Source organism: Sarcophilus harrisii, chromosome 5, assembly GCF_902635505.1.
Source record: "Sarcophilus harrisii chromosome 5, mSarHar1.11, whole genome shotgun sequence".
Classification (NCBI taxonomy): Eukaryota; Metazoa; Chordata; class Mammalia; order Dasyuromorphia; family Dasyuridae; genus Sarcophilus; species Sarcophilus harrisii.
The window spans coordinates 263,543,774-263,568,693 of NC_045430.1; the positions used below are offsets into that span (position 1 = coordinate 263,543,774).

Genomic DNA, 24,920 nt, shown 5'->3' on the forward strand with positions numbered 1-24,920 from the left:
CTACTTGGTCTGACTCGTCATGATCCCATTTGGAGTTTTCTTGGCAAAAACACTGCAGTTGATGAAGTAGAGAAGAGATATAGTCAGCCCTAAATTTTAGGAAGATCACTTTGCTAGCTGAATAAAGTACAGATTGAAGTGCAGAGAGACTTAAGACAGAGGAAGGAATTAGCTGACAATTGTTGTCCAGACATGAAGTAATGAGGGCCCGTACCAGGGTGATGGCAGTTGGAGAGGAAAAGAGGAGTTGGTGGGAGATTGGATATGAGGATGAGAGACAATAAGCATTCAAGGACAGAATCCTTGAGTTGTAATCTTAAGTGACCAGGAGGATGGTGATACCCTCAACAGCAATAGGAAAGTGAAGAAAGAGGAAAGGGTTTGGGGACAAGTTGAGTTTAAGATATTTAGGAGGTATCCAGGTTGAGATACTGGATAAGAAGTTGGAGATATGAAACTGGAAATCAGCAGAGAAGTTAAGGCTACATAAATATGTTTGAGAATCCTCAGAATAATGGTAAGAATATAATCCATTGGAACTGATGAGATCACCAAATAAACTAGGATAAAAGCAGAAGCTCAGGACAGGACCCTGGAGAGTATTCCCCCTGCCCTTAGCAGGCGTTAACTTGATGGTCCAACAAAAGGGAAAGATAGAAGAGCCAGGAGAGATTAACACCATGAAAATCTAAAGAATCATGAAGATCCATAGTGTCAAAAACCATAGAAAGATTAAGAAGATGAGAAAAGGTCATTGGATTTGGCAGTTCAGAAGCCATTAGTAACTTTGTTGTTCTGTCATTTCAGTCACTTCTAACTTTTCATAACCTCATTAGGGATTTTCTTGGCAGACACTGAACTAGTTTGCCATTTCCCCATCCCTTTAGAAGGAGATTATTATTAACTACTATATCCAATTGTCTCAATTGATTAATAAGGTTGGAAGGCAGACTGTGGTGAGTTTAGTAAAGACTGAGAAAGCACCTATTGTAGATGTGCACAAATGATTCTAAGCAAGATATTGAAAACACCAAGATCATTGTCTCTTACTTTGTTGTACATATCAGTCAGCAGCAAAAGCAAACAAATGGACCCAAAATGCTGGCTTTGGTTTGTGTTCTAGATGGTGTGAAACCTAGAGGTGTTCCCCTGTAAGGATGGAGCTACCTGAGCATGTCGGGAGGCAGCAGGGAGGAAGCCAGCATTAGGGAGAAATTGGAAATTATTCCAGCCAGGCCAAAGCCTGAGGGAGGCCTGGGTTGGGAGGTGGTCAGTGGAGTTGGATCGGAGGTCTTTGAAGGAGAATAATTAGAGAAATAAGACAATTTAAAGTTTTTTTGAAGTTATGAGGAGGAAAAATGAGGGAACATGATGCATGCCCTAAGAAAATAGTGGTTGGGAGGAGGGGGAGGTAGACTAAGGATTGGAAGGAATAGCATCAAGTCCTTGAGGAAAGAAAAGGAAATTTGCTACAACTGCTAAGGACAGTTGCACAGGGAGTCACTGACATAACAATATACATTTGCCAAGTGAGGGTCTAACTGAAATTACATGTAAAGTTGGAGTGGTCCCAGTCAATAGGATAATGTGACTTTCTCTGGCTGCATTCAGTAGTTCAGTAATATGATTTTAGACATGTTAAGTTTAAGGTGGTTAAGAGATTTAGATTAAGAGATACATGATTGGAAGTCAGTGGGGAGGTTAGGGCGAGATAATTAGATCTGAAAATCATCTATATAATGATGAGAATTTAAATCATAGGAACTGATGAGATCTCCAGGTACAGTATGGTGGTGTTAACTTTCTGTAATGCTCTTGAACCCTCTGTTGGTAGGGTAAGGGCACTACAGTACATCCACAGTTAAGTTTCAGATGTATCTTGTGTTATTGTGGTTTGCTTTACTGTGCTTTGCATATATTGACTTTTTTTTTTTTTAGAAATTGAAGGTTTACTGGCAACCAAGCTTTGAGCAAGTCAATTGGTGGCATTTTCCCAATGTGTGATCACATTGTCTCTGTTAAATTTGGATAATTCTTGCAATATTTCAATTTTTCATTATTACAAACTGTGAAGACTCAAATGATGGTTACCATTTTTAGCAATAAAATACTTAAATTAAGGCATGCGCATTTTTATACAACACTTTCACATTTAATAGAGTGGGATTTATATCTAAGTGGGGTCAGTCCTGGTAGACACTGTTCAGGGCAGGAACCCAGGCTAGTAAACCCTACATCCCTCAATTTTATGCCTTGCAAACTAATCTTGCTTCAGGTCTGTTTTCAAGTAAAGAGAAAGGAATTAGAAAGTGGATTAGATGATAAATGATCAAAGGATATGAACAATTTTCAGACGATAAAATTAAAGCCATCTATAGTCATATGAAAAAAATGTTTTAAATCCCTATTGATTAGAAAAATGCAAAATAAAACAACTCTGAAGTACTACCTCACACTTCTCAGATTGGCTAAAATAATAGGAAAAGATAATGATAAATGTTGGAGGGACTGCGGGAAAACTAGGACACTAAAACATTGTTGATGGAACTGTGAACTGACCCAGCTATTCTGGAGTGTAATGTGGAACTATGCCCAAAAGGGTATAAAACTGTGCATACCCTTCAAACCCAGCAGTGCCATTACTGGGTTTGTATCCCAAGGAAATCATAAAGGAAGGAAAAGGACCCACACGTGCAAAAATGTTTGTAGCAGCTCTTTTTGTGGTAGCAAAGAACTGGAAAATGAGTAGATGCCAATAGACTGGGGAATGGCTATAAAGTTATGGTATGTGAAAATAATGCAATATTTTTGTTCTATAACAGTGATGAACAAGCTGATTATAGAAAGGCCTGGAAAGATTTATGTAGCTGGAGGCGAGCAAAACAAGGAGAACCAGGAATATGTACACAGTAACAAGAAGAATGTGCAATGACCAACTATCAAAAACTTGGTTCTTCTCATCAGCGCAGTTCAAGCAATCCCAATAAACTTTGGATAGAAAATGCCATCTGAATCCTGAAAGAGAACTATGAAGATTGAATGTAAATTAACATATGCTATGTTCATACTTTTTTCTGAGTTTTCTTCTCTCGTGGTTTTTCCCTTTTGTTCTGATTTTTCTCTCCTAACGTATTCATAAATTACTGTGTTTAAAAAGTTAATATACATGTATAACAAAAAAATAAAATAAAAAAGTGGATTAAAGAATGAATATAAAAAACAGGAGAAACAGCAAATTTATCAAGAAAAAAATTAATAATTAAGTCCCACACATAGATAAAGCAATAGGGTATATCCTAAAATCAGAAGAGAAAATGAATAAAAACTCTTAGGACAAAAGTATATATTGGATTTAAGCCAAGACTGGTAAGCCATGAAACTCACAGGGACAATGATTATGAGTGTATAATTGGAATGGTTAATTACAGTGTTGAATCTATGGAGATGAAAGGGAGTTCAATGGAAAATGGGAGAAAACAGAAGAAATGGGTATTAGGATACACAGAATGGTGGAAGAACAGGAGATGATGGTAAGGGTTCCAAGTCACACATATGGCCCACTTATGGGTAATGATGAGCTGTAGGGTATAATCATTTCTGTGGGTAGCTAAGATACAGTGAAGATTTAGGTCATGGCAGCTGAACAGTTTTGTCCATTTGAAAACCAGAATGTCTGAGGGGGTATCAGCTTATGTGTATTCCAAGTCTGAGAGGGGAGCTGGAATGGAGACCACCATATCCCAGGTCCTGAATTACTTGAAAAAGGAGGGAAACTAATTTGGAAGCAGGGAGATCATAGGAACAAGGAATTGCTCCAAATGATATGTTTCAGAGGAAAGGTTTCTAATACTGGCAGAGAGAATATCCCTCTGTGTGGCAGTGGGGAACAAGGAGTCTGCCGACTTTTTTTCTTGGGGGAGATACAAGGAAAAAAACAGCAGTCGTGGATTCCAATGACAATGATCCTTTCATGACATTTCTCTCTAGTTCTTAGCATTCTCTTCAAATTATGCATATAAATATATGCATATAGAAATATAAATACATGTCCACACCATGGACATATAGTCGTACCCTCCCCTTCCCCCCTAATACTAGGGGAACTCTTTGGAAAGCAGAAATCATTTTTCATTTTATCGTCATTTTATCCACAGAAGGGTTTCAGTTTATTATACTCGTTGCATGGATTAGACCTTTTGAAGTATTCGAGAAAATAGGAAATCTACATTTTAAAGAGGTAGCTTGGTGGGGGGGGGGGGAACAGTACAAATGAAGGCTTTAGACAACAGAATTATAGCACTAATTTTTGGATGAGGAATACAATCTTTAAAAGTGAGACATATTAGGTCTTTGCTTAAAAGGTATTTTATAAATTGCATTTTGTAGAGCCAAACTATATCCTTTAATTCATTTAATTTCTGTTCTCTGCCTTATAAACATAATTACCAAGAAGAATCAATTAGTTCCTACTTGGAAAAGGCTAAATTAAGAAAATGGTGTCCCACAAAATTTTAAGTAGCTAGGGGATGCTTGTTGAAACACTGATGAGGATGGCCTTTAGGAGCACTGGTCACACCAAAAATGCCTGGGGGAAAAGATTTACTTCTTTCCCTGCTTGTCAGGCCAAGACTTACTGTTTCATTTATTTATGTTGTTTAATTTGTCAAGATAGCAACTCTGGATTTGTATATCTAATGAATAAATGTATCATGTTAGATATAAGGTACACAGCCTTTGGGTCACCTCCAAGTAATCTTATGTTACCATTTCCCTGAAGGAGTCTCACTCCTCATTATCAAAGAGAAACAAAAAAATATGAGAAAAATTACAACTTTTTTCTTAGATTAAGGTTAATTTAAGGAAAACCTAAAGTGGTCCTGCTTTGAAAATCCTCCTCCAGTGCTTCTCCATGGAGAGAAAGTGAAAATCATGGCAAAAAGCCAGGCCATTGAGAGGTTGGGTAGGACTTACAAGCCTGAAAAGGCTCTGAGTACATCCTGTCCAATGGATTGTGTGCTTTTCTCTGAGGGTTAGGCTGGCTATGTTGTGCTTATCCCCAAGTTTACTGCAGAAGAATCTTTTTTTAAGCCAAAGAAACTCATAAAGAGTATTTCCTAAGGGGATCCAAGAATGGGATACTTACATTTGACAAAAATTAGGTCCATAAAGAATTGAAGAGGAGGACACATTGTTCAGAAGTTGATTCCCGTTGCAGTTTTGGGGTGTTCAGAGCCATGTATCTGGGTGCTTACGGCTGTCAACAGGATGACAGCTTCCAATCTGGATCCAGAGGTGGCTGATATGTTTAACTATTTCAACCAAGCAGATTCAAATGAATATTTACAAAACTGAGGAAGGGAAAATTAATCAGCAAAGAAGTATTAAGGAACACATACTGCTCTAGGAACTGGGGATGGATATAAAGCAGGGACTGCTTTCAGAAATCTTACATTCTATATTTTTAAAAAACCTATTCATGATCAATTTTTAAATGGCACGTGCTCTTGTAGAAGTAAACTAATGACAATATTTTTTTCCAAATGACTGAAAATATTCTTTTTATTTTCACCCACATTTGACATATTTAATAAATAGCAAAAATAAAGTTTGCTCCTATTTTTCACATAAAGGTTTCACAAGAGCATTTCTTTGTTTTAACACCAGCTTTATCTTGAAGCTAGGATCACCAGCAGCTTTCCAGTATGTCTGTGTGTTCATGCAGGAAGGGTTGAGGTATCTTCAGAACATCTCGAGGGTAGGCAGGAAATCTGATTGCCTCTCTCACTCCCATTATCCCCTATGGACACAACTCTAAAAATATTTCCACTGATGATAAACCAGCATCCCCACAGGAGCGAGTTAGACTATGGGGAAGGTAGGGGGTGAAAGGAGTGTCATTGTCTAAGTTGACAAGAAAGGAGATAATACACTATGCATTAACATTCCACAGCCAGACTCTTTTGTCCCTGTGCATTTCTGGACTGTGACCATCCAGAGAGAGAGATGTGGTTGGGCCATGTGAGATTACAAGTTTCACTTCTTTTCAAAAGACAGCTCGGTTCTGTGAACCTACGAATTGCCACTGGGAACAATAGACTACAGGAAGCATTATAATTCAGTTCTGATCCGCTGAATGCCAGTGGACAAAATGTACCGAAAGTTCTTAAATTGTTGCTTGTTGGTTTGGAAAAAGCAAATGATGGAATCTTTCAGCAGCTTGATTAACCATTGCCTTACTGAAAACAACAACCCCTAGTTCTTTTTTTTTTCCATCTGCCTGAATGCACGATTCTTCAAAAGCGCCTGGACTTACCTGAAAAAAAAATCTGACAGAGTATTTCCTCCCAAGTTTGCACTAGAGTATATAGTAATCTTAGCCCCCTGGTGGAGTAAGGTGAATGGCCCTTATTTACAAATATTGATGGCTTACTGCTCAATGTGCCTCTTCTGGGAGCCTTTGGCTTCCCCTGGAATACCCCAAAGGGTATTCCAAAAAAAACCAAGAGTAGAAAGGTACCTGTGTGTGCTGGGACTGCAACAGGCCGTGGGGAGAGGGCACGGTCTTGACTTACCTCCAGAGAAGGGTGGCTCCTTTTGCAGCATCTCGGGCAATAACAAGCACAGTCTCCAAACAAACATCCAACAGGGACCAAGATAGCTATGGCTCTTCTTCTGCTGGGCTTAATCCCAGAGGCAGGAGAAAAGTTTGCTGCTGGAAATGTTGGAGCATCCTTCCCACAATGAAGTGGACACCAGAGACTAAGGGGGGCCTCTACACCTCAGCCTTGCTGTTACAAATTGCCTCCCAATTTTTTTTTTTTGGCTGAGGCAATTGGGGTTAAGTGACTTGCCCAGAGTCAGTGATAAGTGTCTGAGGTGGGATTTGAACTTGGGTCCTCCTGACTTCAGGGCTGGTGCTCTGTCACTGTACCACCTTGCCTCCCAATTCTTAAGGATGGGGCTATTAGTAAAGAAGACCCTACATCTTTGGGACATCATTGGCCTGAAACAGATCATTTTTCTTCCCTTTACATGAGGATGAATTCTGTGGAGCCTATAAAAAATACTGCCTGTATTTTCTTAAGGTGACATCTCCTTAAAAAACTACCCTGATACTCCAAAAATGACTGAAGTAAGGGGTATTAATGGAGCTCAAGGGCCTTTGCTTTTGTTTTATTCAGTGGGGATGTATGTCATCAAGAGGACTTCTGAGTGCCTTCGGAATACTGAAAAGAGAGGCCCTTGAAATGATGGACTACTCATGACTTAAAAATATTATTTTGTGAGCTACCATCTCAATTTAACTTTAAGATGTGGGGCCTTTAAATTATTTTCATAGATGACTTCTCGCTGCTTTCAAATATCTGGCACAAATCCCTATGTATTCTAAAGTAACAGTTTTGCACATCTTTGCAAAAACCAAAGGTAATTCTTCATGAGCAGGTTCATATATTTGAAAATGAAATCAAATGCAACTCATTTATCTATCTATTTAAAGACACATTGGAAGGACAATCAAGGGTACTTTTCTATTTTTTTAAATGGGAAAAATTCATGGCTTTGTTCAAGAACTTTTTGTGTCCCTCCAGAAACAAGTCTGAAACAATCTCATTCCAGGTCACATTTCCATGGTGTTTAATCCATTGTTCCCAGATATGGCTTGGGATGTAGAGCAGAGAACCTTCTCCCCTTTGGAAGAAATTGTTTCGTATTTCTAGGCAAATGATGTTGAGCTTTCTGTTGAAAATTGAATTATTGCCATAGTTAATTGCAGTCTATTTTTAGCACCAAAAATAGGTACTACTGTAAAAAAAATCCCAGTAATAGCTGCCAAGGAGACTGCTGTGTTTATGAGTGAGCAAGCTTTAAAGAAAAAACTTAATAGCTTTTTATTGTGGATCGACCCACTGGCACAACCAATCTGCAGTGCTCATTAGTCATCTATTTAGAATAGTAAAGTTCTTTTTTATTCCTCTTGTAGATCTCAAACCAATATCACAGCAAAAAAAAAATCAACAATAATGTTTTCTTGACTATATGTATTAACTATAATGACACACAGAAGTTTCCAGGAAACATTTAAATTTTCTTATTAATATGAAAAACAGTATTAATGGATATAGATGCTATATACAACAACATTGAACTTAAAAAAAACAAAATCTGGCTAAAATTCATAAATCGAGCATTGAAAGTTTTTCATTAGAATAATTAATACAATTTAAGTGGTATCTGGAAATACATATTTATATGCTACATATAAAATTTATTATATACATACATATGTATATACATGTACAAATATATATCCTATGTGTATGTGCATCTTTCCTGCCTCCTCGGTGTGTGTATGTCTATATAAATCAAAGCACTTATGTGCATATATACATACATATGGGCAATAATTGTGCTTGGAAGACAAAAATAAAAAGGTGAATATTTGGAGAGAGTTTCACTAAGAAGTCAAGGCCAAGAAATGGGACCATTCTTTTTTATGGGAGGGAAAGGAGCTTCTGGGTTGCCTGGAGTTGAATTTCCAAGGCATGTCTGAAGAACTGTTTTGGCCATGCTCTTTTTTGCACTGACAGCATCTGTTCTGTGCTCTAGCAAATAAACACGGCAAAAAGCAAGAAGGAAGCAATGAAAAGCACTTAAATGAGTCAAGTTTCTGCCTTCATATAGACGGTTAAAGTTATTTCCAGAGGAACTAAGGCTAAAAAAACATCAAACCAACAAACCCAAAGCATAGCCAGAATCTAATTTTCCATCCCATTTGCCTTCCCCCTCAAGAAAGCACATCTAAGGAAACCAATGACAAAGAATGTGGCTGCATAATATTGATCCAACACAACCATGCAATGTCATGGTCATCACAAAAGAAAAATATTCATGGTAACTGTTGCTGAACATTTGTAGTTACCATTCAAAACCACCCCAGGTGAAATCCTGGATTTGAGCCTCAAATTCGTCTCCTCTAGTCAGCTGAATTCTGGAACCTTAAGGACAATAGTGACCCCTAATCAACAATGCTGCACACTGTAATGTTTAGGGCAACTCAGCAATTGTCTGATGAGCAAAGTCCCGTTTGCCAACAAAGGATGGCGAACTATCAAAAGCCAAAATGTTCATTCAACATAAGCACTTCTTAACCATTAACCTTTGGTTTAAGGTCCAAGTTATTATGATTCATGATAGTTTAGCCATAAGGGGGCTAGAAGAGCACACGTGTGAGAAATAACGATTCTGATGACCAACAAGCAGGGGTAACCGTGACCGTCACAGTCACTTCATGAGGAATAGAAAATGTGGGCTTAAAAAAGTAAAGTTCAAGAGCACATATTCAGACATAGCTGATGGATCAAAAGATAATTAACTGAAGCATTTGTGAATCAAAAGTGATCCCAAAAGGCTGATTTGTATTCTATTCTTACAAAGTTAAATCTTTTTGAATTACATGAACTAACTGGGATTTTCACAGCACAACAAATAATTACAAATTATACAGAAGAGAGAAGCAAAATAAAAGAGAAATGCAATCAATAAAAGATTATCAAGACTTTCTCAGTTCAAAGGAGGACTTGTTCACACAGGAAGACAATTAAGACAAGTCAAAAGCAAAATTAATAGACTTTCACTACAAGCCAGTTTCTCCCCGTTATCTTAGAGAGTCTTTGGAGAAGCCAGAATAACAGGCCCTTGGGATATAAATCAGTGCATTAAGTAAGGCCCTACATGCTACCCAACTTCTCTGGACAACTTATGTCCTAGGAGAATCACACATTTGTGTGACAATGATAGTAGAAAGGGTCAATAAACTGCTCTTTTAGAAAAAAGAAACAACATAAGTAAAAACAGAAGGACAGAAAGGATCCATTGTTTTTGTTGCTGGTCATGCTTTTGCTCCCCTTTATACTTAGGAGAATTACAACTTCCACTATACTCAATGACCCTGGAAGAGTCTAAACGCTTCCTTCCAAGAAGATAATCAGCTGTTTACTCCTGAACAATAATATCAAATACACCCATTACAAAATCCTGGAGAATTTTGAGGGAGTAGTCTGCACTTTGCCAGTAAGCTGAATCACTAGGCTTCTCGTCCACTCCTACCTAAGGAGACCAGGATGCATGCAACAACCGACTTCTATCCTTTAATAAGGTTCTAGGCTTTCAGTAGCTGCCGGGGCCATGTGGAAGAGGATCAGGGAATGAGATTACCTCTGAGATTACCACTTATAATAACAATTGAGAGAAGGTCAAGATACGGATGGGCAAAAACGAGGTCATCATAATCTTTGATTTGACCTCGAATTGACAAAGGGAGTTGGAGAACTCTGTCTCTGTCCATAGATGTGGAGATGATAGATCATCTCTGGGCCATTGAAGTAATAGAGTGAGTGACTTGCTGGGGTCATTCCTCTTCCCCACCCATATTAACCAAAAGAACAGTGATATTTTCAGATTTATGTACATCCCGACCAATCCAGATTTTTATGTGTCTGTTTTTAAGTGAAAAACATACATAAAATCAAATCACTTACCAAGATAGGCTGTGGCCAAAAAAAAGGAGAGAAAAAAGCTGGATAAGTTAGATAACGCAGGTATTTTAAATACTCTTATCCCACCACAAACCTGGATTCTTTAATCTTCTAACTGGGCCATTGTGAGCAAAAACCAGATGCCTCAAGGAACTCTGTGGCATCTAAAAGGAAGACTTTCCCATGACCACTCAACTCCACTCTGCCATGATCAAGCAGGGGCAGGCCTCTGGAGCGCTGACTAAACTTTTGAGTTTTTCTTAGCATTATATTTTAAAGCGTTTCCAATCATTTTGGAGATATAGTTCTTATTTTTTTAATTATAATGCCCTTGTAGTAACTGATCTGATAACAAAGATTCCCATTGGTACCCTCCAGGGGTATAAAGGCAAACTTTATAGGGATGAATATATTTTTAATATAAAAATTAGCTTAAAATATACAGGCTAAATCCCTGTTAGGGTTAGCCTGCCAATCAATGGTATAACCCCCTTCCCCAGCTAACTCCCTTTTGGGGTTAGTCTGCTAAACTTCTCTATGGGTTTAGCCTGCCACTTAATGGCATGTGTCCCCTCAGAGCTAGTGTATTCCATTTAATGGCAACCTCCTTCTGGTTAATTGCTGTCTGACAAGACAGGGCTGACGATTCCTGGTCAAACACAGATAATGAATTCAATTTTAATATGAAGAAACAACCAAAGTTGAACTTGACTAAAATAATCGATACTTTTCAGCAAATAAGAAAAAGCATAGATGAAAAGAGTAGTACTGTCCATCCAGAACATAGATCTTTTCTTGGGCACGTTCAGTCAGATAGTGAAAAAGAAACTATGACAGGTCCCCTGCTGAAGCCTTCAGCCCCAGTGCGGCGCTCCCCCTCATCCTGTCCATCCTTCACCTGGCTTCTTTTCAGAGTCTTCCCGTGTGATGTCTGCTCTTCTGGCCTGTAATAAGATGGACATTGCTTCAAGGAAGAACCAACAATCAGAAGAGGCAGAAGAGGAAGAAAAGGAAGATCGTGTAATGAAAGCAGAAAACAAACACTTCATAAAATTCCAAAGCTTCCCAATGAACTTCATGCTCGCAGTACATCAGAGAAATGTACGGTGAGAAAAGATATGTCAGCATATCTTGGTAGAGGAAAAAGATTCAGAATCACCTTGGGATTAAGAATGTGCCTCCAAAAGTCTCCCCAAAAGACCTATAAGAGATATACTTATAGCCACAAATCAAAAAAAATGTATTTCAATGGACAACTTGAAGATGTATTTTATATATCTTCTTTCCTGAATGGATCAAGAAACTTTAAGACTATAAACTAAAGGATACAAGAAGTACAGTTTACCCTGAGAAAAATTCTAATATGAAGTCTATTCAAACCACTCTTGAAATGAAAGATTCTTAAATGTGAAACATAAGGTTTTTGCAAAGGTGAATGTTGAAAACTATCTTTCCATGTATTTGGAAAAATAAGCTATTAAAGAAATGATTTTTTTTCCTAAATGAAGACAATTCTAGGAAGTTGCAAGGATTTAAATTTTAATGGGAATTATCCTTGCCAAGGACTCCCACTGACCAAAAAGCAGTCAGGATTCCGAGAGTTTGGAAAGATTCCTTTAAAGATAAAAGCTTCTAAAACTGAAAGGGGGCTGAGACTGGGCTTAAGATTGTGATTCTACTAAAAGAAAAAAAAAGAGTCTCACAGAAGTACTGTGAACCACCTCTAAAAAACAAAGAGGAAGGTAATAAAGAAGCTTATAGGGTTAACATTCTGATTTTTCCATTAAGTAGATTATGTGCTCAAATTGTTATATTCCAATCTTTATTAGCATAGGAAAGTAAAATAAATGGTAAAATCATGTGATAACAAAAAATATATATGTATCAGATCACAATAAGGGAGTTATTACACTACATGGGTCATTCTTTTTAGGCCATTTTAAAATAACTAAATAGCTGTAATTAGCTTAACTATGTATATAATCAGCCAAATCCTTTCCCTATTGTGCAAAAGTAAAAATGCAAATATATATTTTCTAAAGTCAGCAAAAGGGTCTTACAGGGAAGTAGTATTTCGGTCTGCTTTACTGCTAGATATTTAAAGATTCTTAAAGGGTATGAAAATGATAATGCAATATCCTCTAGTATGGAAGCTCTGACATGGCATGGGAAGTTTCTGTAAAGATTTGTCAAGATACACTCTAGTTAATGCAGGAAGCAGTGTGTATACACGTGTTGTTTATGTACACATATATATGAAGGATGATCATTTCAGAACTGTACCTTTTAGTCAATACCAAATATATATGGGGATGTGCCACTGTTTGGCATCTTGATATTCTGATGCATAAATACATATACAAACCTTATGTGTTATATATGATAATATATGTATATATGTCATCCTTTACAGTCGCTCACGCCGGATACAAGAACTTAACATTCATTACACAATAATTTTCTTTTTCAACAATTGTTTAAACTTCAATAGGGCAAGCCTTGGAGTCAGGATGATGGGATTTCAGAGATGGGATATATATCTTTTCAACTTTCATTAAGCCCTAGAGGTTTGATTAGCAGCAAAGCATCTCTTCCATCTAGCTATTTCTTTTTTTAGGTAAACATAAAATATCTATCATCTATATATCTATCTACTTATTATATACATTTATATATATATACATATATATGCACACTGTACATGAATATAATCTACTCTTCTGGCCTGAAATTTAAAAATCGACAGTTATTCTCTGAAGCTGTACAGCTTGCAAATACTGTCTACCCTGTATCAAGTTTGAAGTTTACTAGCACCCAGGTGGTTGATATCAAGCCAATTCTTTCATTTAAATTGCAAATTGCAGTTTTGAATTTCTATCGAAATTATTGGATACAGTGGATCTTCCAAATGTTATTTGGATCTTGTTTTTTATCCCCCCTTTTTGCAAATCTATCCCTATTTTTGACACAGGGAAGGCTCCATGCCCTTAAACATCCTGAGGATCAAATCCTTCTTTAAGACATAGGAAAAGCTTTTTTTCCCCCTTAAATGGAAGAGAGTTCTGTTGAAGAATGTTTCCTCCCAGCAATTGAAACTTGCGGCAACCTGACGGAGTAAACAGGCACAGAGCTCTCTGCAGAGACCGGAGCAGCCGTGATGGCAGCCTCAGATCCTGAGCTTCAATAACCCAGAAACGCATCTGGGATTCGTCTCAGCGCTGGTTTCTTCTCTTCAATACCCTTCGGGCAGAGCTTATCCCTTTGGCCATCACACGATAATAATGGAAGTCCTGGCAGGTTAACTTCATTGGGAAACCCAAAGCCCAGTCCACTCAAACACAGGTTTTTCATCTTTTAGTTGGATAGTTCTTCGTTCCCCATGGATAAGAATGATACCTGAAATGAGAAGAGTCTCTCTAGTGAGAAATAGCCGAGTTTACTCGCTGATATTAGGAGCCTGGCCATTGTCATGTGCCCATGAGAGAAATTTAACCTCCCTGAACCTCCAGCTACTTGACAGAGTTATTATATCTATTTGTAATACTTACATCACAGTAAAATTCTTTCCAAACTCATGTTTCATATTAAAAGAAACTCTTATTAGGAGGTCATTAAGGAAAATGTTGTAAAGATGGCATTAAAAGTTTTGAGAAAGACCAATTTTTTACTGAATGTAAAAAAGATTTTTCAGAAAGGAAGCTGCTAATTCTATTGTTCACTTAAAGTGAAAATAATGAAGCAGTTCAAAGTGACATATATATATATATATATATATATATATATATACACATTTGAATGTCAACAGCCTTTAAAATGTGTGTTTTTACTTGCTGGGCAAGTCATTCTGGCAAATAAAGTTTGCAGAAGGAAATGGGCTTACTGGGCAAAGACTGCTTCATGCCCTGCTGGGGTTCAATAAATGTTTGTGATTTTTCCCTATCATAAAATATATGATTCTACATAAACTGTCCTCTCTAATTGTACATAAATTTGGCAGGAAGCTACACAAATGACAGCAACAATATGAAAACAGAGAAAAATACCGTCCTTTTCTTGGGCTGAGAGCTCTAACATCTTAATGACTGGTGATTAAATATGGTTGTACTCAAAGAGTTCAAAGAATATAAGAAGTGATTATATGGCTCACAGCCAATTGAGATGGTGGCATAAAGGGGTGGACACAAAACCCTGACTCTGAATGTGGATTTTAATCCTGGTTCTGAAGTAATCTGATTTCCCTAGGGATACCTCACTATTCAGCTCTAAGGATAGACTGCTTATCTCCAAGCTTGGAAGGAGACTTCATTGCTAACTTAACCTGCCTTATAAATGTGGGATGGGAAGAGCCCTAAAGGGAAAACAGTGAAACTAGTTACCTTTGTTTAGGCTAACCTTTGGCTACCCATTGTGTCACCTTATCAAATCACCTCCCCCAGGACCAAAATTTTTTAGATCCTTCACTCATACTGTTTTCTCCTCCTTCCAATGAAAACACCTCTTTTTAGGGGTCTATTCCCTCAGGCCTTGCTATGCAAGTATGATTTAGTAAATGATCACACTACAGTGTTAAGGGATGATATGAGCTTAATGGGTTACTACGCCCAAGATAAAGGGACTCCCAGTGCCTTCCCAAAGCAATTCTGGATCCCTCATGGTCCCTGATGGCCTATGGGGCCCCTCAGATTATATAACACAGGAATGAACTTCACCCCAAGGGTAACAAACCAGATAGAAAATCTCCAGTACCACCAAGGGGTCGTCCAGCCTTGGCTCAGAGAGAACAAGTTCTCCTTGACTTCTAGCCTAAACCCGCTACTTGGAGTTCTGCCAGGGTTAAGCAGGGCAAGTCTAGTCCACTGGCCACAGGGCAAGCCTAGTCCACTGGCCACAGGACAGGCCTTCAAACACCTGGCGTCGCCGTCCAGCAAACTCCTTCCCTGTAGTTGCATTTACAGCTGTCCCCAAGCCTCACAATCAAAGATTCTTTACCAAAACAAAATTCCTGCCTCAGCCTTATATTCTTGCTCCATTCAGTTGAGGCTACTTGTCTTGAACAGCAACATTCCCCAAAGCAGGGCCCCCTGGGATGGGCCTTCTAGAATTTCCTCTTAATTAAACCAATAATTATATTCTTATGTTCTTAATTAACCCAATAATTTGATATTAGAAACTAACCCCCTAGATGACAAGTCCCCAGACATAGACCTGGAAGGGAAGGTGAAAATCAAAGACTCAGGCTCCCTCACTCTGGGGCCGTAAGAGACTAAGGCCGGAGAAGGGAAGTGGCTGGGACATGGATTAGGTGTCCTGACCCCAACTCTGACCTTCATCCACTTCAAGCCCCTCTGCAGATCTGAGGGTTCGAGGTGAGTGACAGTGAAACATTTCTCTATGTCTGGCATTAAGTGAGAATACCTTTTGGAATTAGATTCTGAGATTTTAAAGATTATCTCCCTGTCTTCAAGGTATTTCCAAGACTTATCTGCAGAATAAACACCAGAATGACAGCTGATCTTATTTTGAAAAATGTGGTTGCTGTATTTTCCTTGTTAATGGATAATTAGCTATTTCTAATTGGAACCTGTCCCATTTCTTGGCAATTACTGGCCACCTGGAAACAGCTGATGGCTTTAGGCAGAGTCAAGGGTTATTGTTCTCAGTTAGTGATTAGTTTCCAAGAAATACCCTGCCTAGGAGCTGTAGCTGCTAGAAAAAGCTAAAACAGGGAAATGGGAAAATATGAGGAGCTGGAAGCAAATAAAACAGGTCTGTGACCCACTCATTATTTGAATCTGATTCTGTGAACCAGGTTTCCCGTTCCAGTCAACTCAGAATTTTGAGATGTCACGTCCATTATCTTTATATGCGACCTTATCATGGCTTCCTCATAGTGAGGAAAATGTTCCCTTCTGCATGTGTTTAACACAAGGATCTCAACACAAATCCATGGGTCACAGAGTAAGGCTTCCCACAGGCCCCCAAGTCACGGTATGGGGCCAGCAGGCCTTTTATTCAAACTTATGGGGAGTTGGATCAAGAGGTCTTTTGGATGGTAAGAACAGAGTATCTTCTCTATATGTAATTATGTATATAATGTTTTCCTATTAGACTGTGAGCTCCAAAGGAAGGATGGGAATAAGCATAAATTAAGCCCCCACTGTATGTGCCAGGTACTGTGCTCAGCACTTTATAACAATCCTGCAAGGTAGGTGCTGCTATTATACCCATTTTAATGTCAAAGGAAATGAGGCCGGAAGCCATTAAGTGGCTTGGCCACACAACTAGTGAGTGTCTGAGGCTGGATTTATCTCAGGCCTTTCTAAATCCAGATCCAGTACTTCATTAACTAAGCCATCTAGATCCTTGAGAGCAAAACTGTTTTCTGTGTATCCCTAGAAATGAGCAAAATGCAAGGTACATACATGCTCCTTTATGGTAACTTGACTAGTAGAACATTAGTATAATTTGAGTTTGAGACTATTCTTCTAAAAAAAGCATAATTTGCTTGGTTGTTCTATTTAAAAATCATTAAGGGTGATGATAAAACACCTGAAAAGAGGTATAGCCATAATTTCCCTACATGTGCACAAAAATATGTTATTTCATTTTTCAAATGATACAAAGCCCTACTAGGAAGTCTCAAGGCAGTTCTGCAATTGTAGGACTGCAAGAACCTTAGAAATGGCCTTGTTCTCATAGAAATAAAGACCTGGAGAAGACTTGCTCCAGGATACCTGGCAAAACACTGGCAGAGCTGGGACTAAGACCAATGTCTTCACTAGTTTCAACAGGTTTCCACCTTGCTGCAAACAATTGGTCCCAAACATCCTATGAAAGGAAGCTTACTAGCACTACCACTGTATACCAAGCTTCAGCTTTGCTTTTCTCTGGCATTTGAGAATATCCCTCAACGGGAATGTCGTTCAAAAAGTTTGCCATCATTTTACTGTAAGTTTAGGCAGATTCCAACTATAAATCAGGAGGCATTTCCAATCAAGGGCATGGAAGGCTGGTGACATCCAGGGAAGATTGGATGTACCAAGCCTCAGAGGAAGAGTTTTGTATTAATACTGTATTTCAGGCCTGTATTGTGTGGAAGGGAAAAGTCAATTTTTCAACCAACACTCCAGGGAAGGTGGGTGGGTGGGTGGTGGAGGTAATTTCTTATAACGATATATCTTTAGAGAACAAGAATTACTCATCCCTTCTCTGAACAATCATAACAAATCCACATTTATAGAAGTAGTATTTTGGAAATAAATCATCAAACTAAGATAGTAGCTGAGTAATCTTAGACATGTGAGATTTATGAGAAAATCTTTACAGAGAAAAGATAAGAGCAGCCAAAAATATAACCATCTCTCCAAAGATTTCCAAAAAACCCAATAGCCTTAAAGTGCTTTTTTTCCTTCATTCTTTTTTGGGGGGTGGGGAATAGAGGTGGAGGGGGAGCAGAAAGGTCCAATGAGCAGACCTGTATCATTCTTGAGAAAATGTTGAAATTTTACACTGAGTTATACTGAGAACTGAATACAGATGCCAAGTGTATCAATAACATCACGAGGAATGAATTCAGTGTGAACGTTAGACGAAAAGTCAATGGGACAAGACAGGAAGCGTTTATTAAATGCCTACTGTGTGCCAACACTGTGCTAACAAATGCCTCTGCTTCCAAGGGGCCTGTGGCCAAAAGGGAGGTGCTATGCAAATGAGGCATGAATTAAACTGAAGTTCTTGAATTTGAAGAACTCTAAGCTCTAGAACACTCTATGAAGCTGGGACATAGATCTCCCAGAGCCAATTAAAAGTGGTACAATGAGTAACTAGTATAATCTCTGTAGATCACAAGTGAACACAGCCTACTACTGCACAGAATCTAAGATTTTTTAATTATATTCAAAGAATGACTGTCTATAACAGCAAACCTTCCCACCCCCATCAGCATCTCTTAATTTGCTTCATACCGGTTCCTTTTTTAGCTTGTGTGTGTGTGTGTGATTTTTAAATAAAGAGTGAAGAATGCTATTTGGGGTTTTGGAAACATGAATTTCCAATCCTTCAAGAGGAATGAGAGGGGAAAAAAGTCCTAAAAATCTGCCTGGCTTGCAAGTGCCTTTTATTTAATTCCATTTGTTATTATTATTTTTAATGGAAGAAGAGTAAAGAGGCAAAATTGCAACTGAGTGATCACCATCTTTTGATTTCAGTAGTGAATACGGCAGCTGCATCCACACAAAGAGCTGACAGAAATCTCTTTTATCCTAGGTTTTATTTAATCTAGGCCAATGTATTTTTTTTTAAATTGATTTTCAATGAAAATTGAAAAAAGAAAGCTGGAATTGAAGATATAAATCAGATTCACCATTCAACTATCCTGATTCCAATTTCCTATTTTTAAAATAAATGCTGGATCTCACCTGTTAGAAGTAAAATTGTAATAGCCACTTTCTTCTAGGACCTCTTCAATCACAGTCTAGGGGTGAAGGAAATTCAGTTCAGTCACCATTGCTCATTGAGTGAAAAGTCAACAAGAATAAAACCACATAATTGTTCAGAGGCAGCACACAAACCTGACCTGCATCTGTTCATAGGTTATTCCCTCTTCCAGATCAAAGCTGTTGGGAAGTCCTGAAAGAGTTAAATGAGATCAGGTAACTGAACATTACAAGTCTGGCTAAGGATGTTAGAATTTGAAAGTAATTAGGACATGACTACGCAGAACAGAACAATTTCTTAATGATAAAATGATTACTTTTAATTTCTCCTAGTGGACTCATCATAATGCTAATATGAAAAATTGAAGCAGCAATTTCTATTGAAAATAAAAATCCTTACCCATTGCAAAGTAAATAAAATAGAGGCTAGTTCCCAGTCATGGACTGCCTAGCTTAGCTACATATCCAATAAAGTGCACAATTGAGGTGTACACGTGGCAGGAAAAGAATTTAAAAGAACTCCAGGGGATACACTGAAAGGCGGCTGAGCCCTTTGTGGGGCCGCCTAGAGGGGAATCAAACCCAGTTAACACAACCACCACAAGGTGTTTCCCATTTTTAAAAGCAGAAACCTGAAGGGCAATGTCTTATTCTTGGCTGTTCCATTTCCTCCCCCTCCCTGAGTGGCTGGGACATAACAGACCCTGACCTACTGGAGCTCAGGGGGAGGTCATTGGGCCCTAGAAAGTTCTTGGAAAAGAGGGCCGGTCTCCTTGATCTCCTCTGAGCATCTCTGGTCTGAAACCCGTTCCTCTGCCTTAAGAGACATCAGCTCTTGTGCGGCAAGCTGCTATGCCCCCACCATGGCCTCGGCAGCTCATTTAGAACTTTGGCCAAATGGATTAACTTGGACCAAGACTCTAAGAGTATGGGGTAAATGCTTCAGGAATTATTGCAAAAGCTGGGGGGGGGTTTCAGTCATTTGAGGAGTAGGCCTGATTTCTCTGTTTTCTAAATCCCACAGGATGGCCCCGATTCCAGAGCAAGCATATGTGGCCAAGGCTTAGAGGCCCTTGTTACAGCACAGGAGATGTTCACAAACAACTCGGATCCCAGTGCTCCTCAAACGGTTCAGGGCCCGACCAGCCCCATCCTTGCCTCCCCTTCCTCCACTCCCTTGGACATTTCCATCGCAGAACGAGAAGCAAATCAAAGCAAATGGATTTGCTATTACATCTGTGGCACAAATAAATGACCAAGAAACCCAGGAGACTAATGGCTGAGACTAGGAGTGGGAAGGACCCAGGGGCCATTTGTCTAAGGCGGCCATTCTACAGTTCAGTGACTTTGCCTGAAGTCCTTCAGGTCATAAAGGAGGGCACAAAGATTAAAGACATGTATTAAAAGAATAATGGCTAATTCTCTATGGGTCTGATTAAATGATATCCCCACCCCCCTCTGATTCTGTCCTGTCCTCCTCGTTGCCATGGATAGTCAAGAATTGGTTCTGTTTTCTTTTCCTTCTGAGCTAAATTCTCGTTACTGAAAACTGCCAATCAAAACAATATAGTTCCTAGCAGAAAAATAGATTTCAAAGTATGTTCTTAGCACAAAATCATTACCTGTCCTGTCATTTGGGGATAGGGTATTTCCACTTGATGAATGCAGTAATAAATGACAATCTGCTGTAAAAAAGTTTGGTTCGATTGGCTCTGGAGATCCTTGAGACAGCTGAAAAAGAAAATAAAAGGCTAAGCAGAAGAATTTTCTCCAACCCAAATGGGGTGAGATTCATGGGGCTTTTTTCATTTCTTTGCTTTCATGCATATGAGAGTCAGAGCTCTGTGGTTTTCAATATCTTGTAAATAGATAAGAAAACATCTCCCTCCTTCCAGAGGTGCTTATCAGAAACTGGAGGCAGCCAAATCAAAGTCAAAGCAAGCTAGCTGAGTCACTGGTCACAGGGAGGGGAAAAAAAAAGTCTCAGCAATATGACATTTTATGAAGGCAAATTTTTTAAGTGGATAGAAACAGAATGGTGTGGAGATGCAACTGCAAAGTGTTAGTTTTATCAGAAGCAAGAGAAATAAATGCCTATTATTCAACAAAACAATCTATTTAGCCCAAACCACATCTCCCTTCATTTACTTTCTCTAAAGAATGATACAGCAGGGAATTTACATTTCTTAATACCAATTCTTCAAACTGCTATTCACTAATTTTTGTCTCAAAACACTTTGAATCTTGGTCTAACGTGAGACAAAATGATTCACTACACGACAGAACTCACTGAACCTCTTTCTTCACTCGTGAATATTCTGGCTATCTTTTTCATTTCTAAATAACAATTTCTCACCTCCCTTTTAGCCACTGGTACCAACCAGCTGCAGTGCTGGAGTCATTTCAGTTTTTCAAGTTAATACATTTTTAATGTGAATTCACAGACATAAACTAGTCGTGAATTAGGCCATTCAGAGCATACAACTTAAGTTCTGCCTTTCCTTTTTGAAGGCACAGCCCCAATTCATGACTTCTAGGCACATTACTTCCTTAATGTACTCTGGGCACTGGCTCTCTCCATACCTCCTGCCTCTTCCAGATCCCAAGCTTCCTCAAATCAGGCTCCACTTAGAAAGGAGACTTGTTTCTGTACATTTCTTAAGTCCTCATGTATTCTCTTCTTCTATGCATCAAGAATTTCACAAATGTAATGTTTTCTATTATTATATGTGCTTTCTTGAAATGGAAATTTATTGTTACTTGTTTTAAATTCACCCTGATGTTCTACTAGGTATATGAATATTTTATTTTGGGTTTTTTTGTGTCTCTTTTTCTATTTAGTTTTTTTTTTCTTACTTTGCATTTAAGTTTTAAATAATTTAATTTTAAAAAATAATTTTGCAAACCTAAAAGCATTACATCAATACTAATAGTTTTCCTCCTTTTCCTTTTCCTCCTCTTTCTCCTTTTCCTGTTTCTCCTCCTCCTCCTCCTCTTCCTCATTAGAATATTTGCTCACTGAGAACAGGGACTTTCTGACTTTATTTCTGCCCCTAGAACAGTGAGCACAGCACATATGTGTCACAAAGGCTTAATGTTTTTTCCACTGATTCATTCAAAAACGTGTCTAAGAACTACTAAGTGATAGGCTAGTATCCAAATAACAAGGAAAAATGAGAGGAAATGACAGGTAACTATGAAATACTGCATCAGACACACCATCAAAGTATATGTATATACATAAATACACACATGCATATAGAATATAATAAATATATGAAGCACCTCTACAAGGTCTATACTTGAGGATACAAGGATACTGATGTCAACAAGCCAGGCCCATTCACTGGGGCCTTAGGATAGCACAAAGCAGACTTGCTGTCACAGCCTACAAGCACATTGATTGACAAAACTTTCTCTCCACTTCCATGAATTTATATATATATATATATATTTATAGTCTTTTCAGGAGCTAGAAATATGAATTCTCTGCACAGAACCAGACTGCAGAGTCTGCCTGAAGAAGAATGGAGCCATGGAAGCCCTTTGCCAGTCCTGGCTATGGTACTTGGTGCTGCACTTCAGGTCCAATTCTGCCTCCTGCGGGGCCTTTCCTGGTCATCTCCCCAAAGCTGCAGGGGATTTTCCTGTAAGAGCCCATCCCATTGGCTGTCTAGAGATTGAGAGACAGGTGGAGAGATCAATCCTATGTGCACATTACTGTTTGCATGTTCTCTCCCCATGAGGGGAAGAGACTCTCTTTGCCTGTCTACCTCCGGGGCATACTGTAAGTGCATACTCAATGTTTGCTGACGAGACAAGACTACTCTTGTCAGACAAGAGTTTCGGCCAGCAGGAGTACACAGGATGGACTCCCTTGCTAGAAACACAGATGTCAATGGCCTTTCAGTGAGCAGAAGCAGGGCCCAGTGTCCTCGTGGAGACCATCAAAGGTAACTCACAGAAGAACCTGGGCAGGAGAGACTAGATGGACACAGACTGAAAACTTGGGAAGAGAAGCGGGGTTTAGCAGGAAATGATGAAGCAGCCAATGAAGAAATGGGGAGACACCAGACCCACAGAAATGCCCTGCAGACAAGTGGAGCTCTGGGGCTGGCCACGCAGGGCACTTCTATACGCCATCAAATCAGTACATAGAAGGCTTTTTCCCATAGAGGGCCTTTCTCTGAGGGTGCGGGCCGTGATCCCAAATGCCTCTGAGGCTGAGACTCACAGGATCCTGTCTGAGGTCACACAGAGAGTAATGGAAGCATTTGAGCTTTCACACCCCCTCCCCCATTCCTCTAAAAGCAGCTCTGACTTAATGCAAAGGGGCAAGTCTGGATCCCTCCCCCTCCAAAAAACCCATGCCCTGGACCCCGGTGGGCCCAGAGACGAGCCTCGTGTTCAGAGCCATCCCATCTGTGTGGAGACACAAATGATTCAGATCGTGGAATGCTGAGCCGCCCCGACCCAGCTTCCAGTCCAAACTCTGCCCTTTACGACCCGTATGACCTCAAGGCAGTCACTATTACTTGGATCTCAGTTTCCTCACTTGTCAAACAAAAGGCTTGGATCAGGTAATCTACATTCTCTTCTAGCTCTCCCTTTGAATTTAAAAATCAATACATTAAATAAAACATGCTGACACATTCACAACATACTCTTTCTTGTCATTTAATCATTTTGGTCATGTCTGGCTCTTTGGGCCTTAATTTTGGATTTTCTTGGCAAAGATACTGGAGAGATTATTATATTCCCCAGCTCATTTGACAGACAACTGGGGCAAACAGGGGTAAGCGACTTGGTCAGGGTCACAAGTCTTCTTGACTTCAGACCTAACACCCTATCGACTACACCATCCAGTTGGCCCATCCTAACTATACCAAAATAATTGGTATTGTGAATGATCCTGTCTTAAAGAGAATCATACAGTTTTAATATTTAATAAAGAATTAACTGATAACGTAATTCATTAAAGACGTATTCTGATTCTAGGCAGTAAAGCTCAGTTTCAGTCAGACTCCAGCAAGCTGGATTGATTCTGTGACAGATGGCATCTGGTCTGGTCCAGCCAATGTAGCCAAGAAGTTGGCCCAAGAATAATGGATTGTTTCTCAAATGACAGAAATTTGCAAAAAACTAACGGCTAATTCAAAGTGGAGCTGTTATCTTTGTCAGAGGAAGGAGTGAGTACCCCAATGAAATCTTGAGGAATAATTTAAATTATAATTTTTAGGGAAAAAAAACCCCTACATTTTATAAGGAACCACAAGCATCAAAAGACACCTGGAGACAATGACAACTTTACTCATACCAAAATTCATGTTACGGTATCTTGGTGACCTCATCACAAAAGAAGGCCATCGCTTGGAGCTAAAACTAATGGACAAATTAAGAAGAATCTAATTTCCTATGTGTAACTTCTGAAGGACATTAGGCAACACATAAAATAAGAGCAGGTGGAGAAAATGAAGATTTTTGGATAGGTATTGCTTTCTCTCTCCCTTCTCCACCATCCCCCTCCTCTAGTCTTGGCTATATATTTGTTCTTTCCTTTTATTTCTTAACGGAATCATGCCAATTTGAGAACATAGAAAAATTACATTTATGGGATGTTCCTTCTATTTCTTTTATTTTCCAACAGCTTTTTAAATAAATATTGTCTATTACCACGGAGACCAGAAGTCCTACACTTTAGTTCAAAAATCAACTTAGGGGTCATGGCTGGAAAATAGTGGTTGATATGAAAAAAATACCTGTTCATTTGCATCTAAGTTTAATTTATGGGATTTTGCTGACAATGTGAGGCAGCAATGGAACATGGTTGCCAAGAGGTCAACGCTAAATCCTAATCTGGAGGCTTAATTGTTCACAATATGAGAAGCGACAAGACATTCCCACTGGACCTGACTGGTCAGAGCTCGTGGTGCCTCTTTGTTAGGAAGAA

General features: G+C 39.0%; 1 protein-coding gene across 6 annotated transcripts in view; it reads right to left on the reverse strand.

Moving 5' to 3' along the window:
* Window positions 1-8,019: 8,019 nt before the first annotated feature.
* Window positions 8,020-24,920, reverse strand: part of NEK10 (NIMA related kinase 10) — a 214,979-nt gene continuing 198,078 nt past the window's right edge. For 3 of the 6 annotated variants that reach the window (XM_031940381.1, XM_031940385.1, XM_031940380.1), the window contains 4 exons: window positions 20,593-20,701; window positions 19,111-19,163; window positions 18,953-19,008; window positions 8,020-11,479 (listed from right to left, as the gene is read on the reverse strand). In XM_031940381.1, coding sequence (XP_031796241.1) covers window positions 11,341-11,479; window positions 18,953-19,008; window positions 19,111-19,163; window positions 20,593-20,701 — 357 coding nt within the window. In that variant the 3' untranslated portion in view covers window positions 8,020-11,340. Of the gene's footprint in view, window positions 13,932-18,946; window positions 19,009-19,105; window positions 19,164-20,592; window positions 20,702-24,920 lie in introns of those variants that run through there. The other 3 variants (XM_031940384.1, XM_031940383.1, XM_031940386.1) reach the window with 2 other exon arrangements.